Source organism: Cynoglossus semilaevis, chromosome 13 (assembly GCF_000523025.1).
Source record: "Cynoglossus semilaevis isolate Cse_v1.0 chromosome 13, Cse_v1.0, whole genome shotgun sequence".
Classification (NCBI taxonomy): Eukaryota; Metazoa; Chordata; class Actinopteri; order Pleuronectiformes; family Cynoglossidae; genus Cynoglossus; species Cynoglossus semilaevis.
Genome location: NC_024319.1, coordinates 5,097,480 through 5,100,564, shown reverse-complemented (window position 1 = coordinate 5,100,564; position 3,085 = coordinate 5,097,480). Strand labels below are relative to the sequence as shown.

General features: G+C 36.9%; 1 protein-coding gene across 2 annotated transcripts in view; it reads right to left on the bottom strand.

Annotated features, from left to right (window-relative positions):
• The window catches only part of rprd2b (regulation of nuclear pre-mRNA domain containing 2b), a 10,669-nt gene that overhangs the window by 2,888 nt on the left and 4,696 nt on the right, over positions 1-3,085 (bottom strand). For both annotated transcript variants that reach the window (XM_017037974.2, XM_008323208.3), the window contains exons 2-7: positions 1,586-1,715; positions 1,277-1,458; positions 1,127-1,173; positions 885-1,011; positions 453-628; positions 53-329 (exon numbers count right to left, since the gene is read on the bottom strand). In XM_017037974.2, coding sequence (XP_016893463.1) covers positions 53-329; positions 453-628; positions 885-1,011; positions 1,127-1,173; positions 1,277-1,458; positions 1,586-1,715 — 939 coding nt within the window. The remainder of the gene's footprint in view (positions 1-52; positions 330-452; positions 629-884; positions 1,012-1,126; positions 1,174-1,276; positions 1,459-1,585; positions 1,716-3,085) is intronic.

The following is a 3,085-nucleotide window of genomic DNA, read 5'->3' as shown; positions in this document are numbered from 1 at the left end:
TGACTTGTGTACAGAATTATGAAGAACATTTTCAGTATATCTTTTTTTTAACCTCCTGCTGTGACAGCAACTGCCTCTTCATCAGAAAAATCCATGTCCTCCGTGTCTTTGTTTAAAACATGCAGATCCCCATCATCCATGGCCTTTCCGTCCAGTTCTGGATCCACCTTGGCGCCCAGGACCATGAAGGGAGAGTCAGAACCTGTTGGAGAGGGGGCATCTTCAGAGGGGGAGGGAATGGGGGAGTCATCCGGTCCAGGTAGAGTTGCCTTCAGAGAGTCCAGCTTCTTCTTTAGGCTGGCCACACGGTTGGCAAACGCATTATACGCCTGAACAAAATAACAGGAAGAAATCCACACAGTCAAGAAGGGGAAATGTTAATTTTATAAAAAAATTAAAAATCTACAAATCAGATTAAATTAGAAAACCACAACATTACACAGAGTACTTACATTAGCCACAATTTTAACTTCCTTGTACTGCATCTCGTAGAAAATGTCTGCATTTCCCAGAGCTTCCAGCAGAGGAGGCCCTGATTTCAAATCTTTCTCCAGGAAGCTGACCAACTCCTGCAGCTTTAAACTGCCATCCTCAAAATCCTTAGCAAACTTGTTTCCTCCTGCCTTGTCTGGGGTAAAAAAAAAGAATGACAAAATATTATTGAAAAAACAGAGCACATGAAGAACGAACCTGTACTCAAACCTAAAACAAAATTGTTTTCTTTACAACTACATTCATCTACAGATCTCTGCAAAAGTTTAATCTGTATCCACTTTAACACTCTTGACTAATTTGAAGACAAACATTAACAGACATTAAGGGCAGCTGCACAAATGCACATGACCCTGTGACTGAGGTGATGCCAACAAAAATAAAAATCTGACCTTTCAACCTCTTGAGTGCCTCGGAGCTGCAGATGTCCAGCCTGAGAGGAGGCAGCTGCTTCTCTCTCAACTCCTCTTCTGTAATTGCCTTCTTAAATGTGGACAACTGCTCGATGAGGGTCTGAGGCTGTAAAGGGTTAAAAAAAAAAGTATCTTTTCACTGTTCAAAATAAATAAATAAACAACAAAATTCACACCCAATGATAGTTGACTGTTGTCACACACAAGAAAAAAACACCTACTGTAAACTCTGCAAGAATCTTGGATTTGAGAGCAGCTTTGGAGTTAGCTAGAGAAAATAGAAAAAGAAAACAACAGTTTTGTTGATCATGTATCCTATATATATATACACATTTATATTTATCACTTTCAGTCAGCAGTTATAAACGGACCATTTGGCGGCGGAGTCTCCTTTTCTTTCTGCTTCTCTTTCTCTTTCTCCTTCTGCTTCTCTCGTTCCTTTTCCCGTTTGTTCAGGTTGACTCTCAGCTGGGAAATGAGCTCCTCAGAATACACACTCCTCTCCTCCCAGATGGTGAAGATCCTCTCCACCGACCTCCGGACCTTTCCATCTCTGACGGTGAACAAAATTGAACTGGCATTAAAAACAACTACAGTAAGAATTAGCAGGAGAACAAGCCTGAACACAGCCTCAACAACGGTAAACTTAAACAAAAAAAACTACAAAACCCAGGACTCACTTTATTAGACCTGCAGCATTAGGAAGGACCTCTGCGAAGGATGAACGAAAAACAATGGCGTTTTTTCGCTTGCAGTTTTGTATCACGTCATTTGCAACGTAGAAGAGATTCAGTCGGTGGTTGTTGTCCGCTGAAAAAGAAAAACAAACATGATTAAAAGGCAGAATCTTCACTAAAGAAGTTCGATTGTTGGTTTGAAATTCCACCACAGCATCTTTTACTGAGATGGAATAAAAAAATGTAAAAAAAATCTAAATCCTGTATCGATAAAAAAGGCTAATGTTGGCATGCAGAGCTAAAACTTTTGTACGGGCTCAAAACTTAACATTCTGATATAAAAGTTGGAGTCACTTTTTGTGAAAGAATACATTACATGTGTAAAAACAGGATAACATCAGGTTTCCCATAGGTTAACCACCTAAAGGAATCATGGTAGTTATGCGTTTCAAAAAAATTACAGCAGTCATTAGAACTAATGTTATTTTTTCAACAATATTGGTTTTTTTTTTATTCAGTTGATGGCCACCTATTTTCTGAGTAAAAAAAAACATTTTTACTGCATCTAGAGATAGTGATTGCCATCCAGATATAGACATTTTGAAATTTAATTTTACAGTAATCACCAACTCTGGTCGCCTTAACTAATGTCTGGATGTATTGTCAAATAAAATCACATGCAGGATAATCCTATACTAACTGGTTCAAAATAGTAAAATTTAAAAGGAATTAAACCAAATGCAGCCAAGACAACAGTCCATACCATAGAAAATATCACAGCTGTATTACGTGACTCCCACTGCACTGATTTCAGATTAGGACGACTACATTTTATATTTAATGTTAAATAATGTTTGAAACCACTTCACATCCCTTAATAGAACATTTGACTACATGGATTATTTTTATTACTTTATCTATTTTATTACTATAACATTTATTACAATTAAACTACCTACAGCAGCACTACGTACAACAGACATTCTGTTCACTAAAATAAACCTGGTGTCAACTTAAAAATAAACCTGCAGCTTCTACTCATTTTGATGTGTTAAAAAAAAAATACTCTCAGTTCCTGCTGCGTATTGTTATTTGGTCTCCACCAATAGGAAGCCAGTAAAGAAGCCAGAACAGCTGCCCAGCCTAAACAGGGAATGAGGCCTTATTTGTGGATGATTAAATTAACACTGTATAACACGTACATGATGTGATTTTCTGTGAAACTTTTTTCTTGAACTGTGATCATTTCTACTTCATGTAAAAATAAAAAATAAAACAACCCTTTTGACTGAATGTTGGTACTGAGGTATTAATATGTGGTAACTGAGGGAAATTCAACTGTTCTAAACAGCAATATCTTCTATCAACATCATTAAAATGAAAGTAAATGCTAGAAGAAAATAATTCGCAACAGGCAAGGTGCTGCTGACCAGAAGAAAATCAGTAAGTCAACAACCTTAAAAAAAAGAACATTTTTTAAAATTTGAATTTGAAACATTTTAG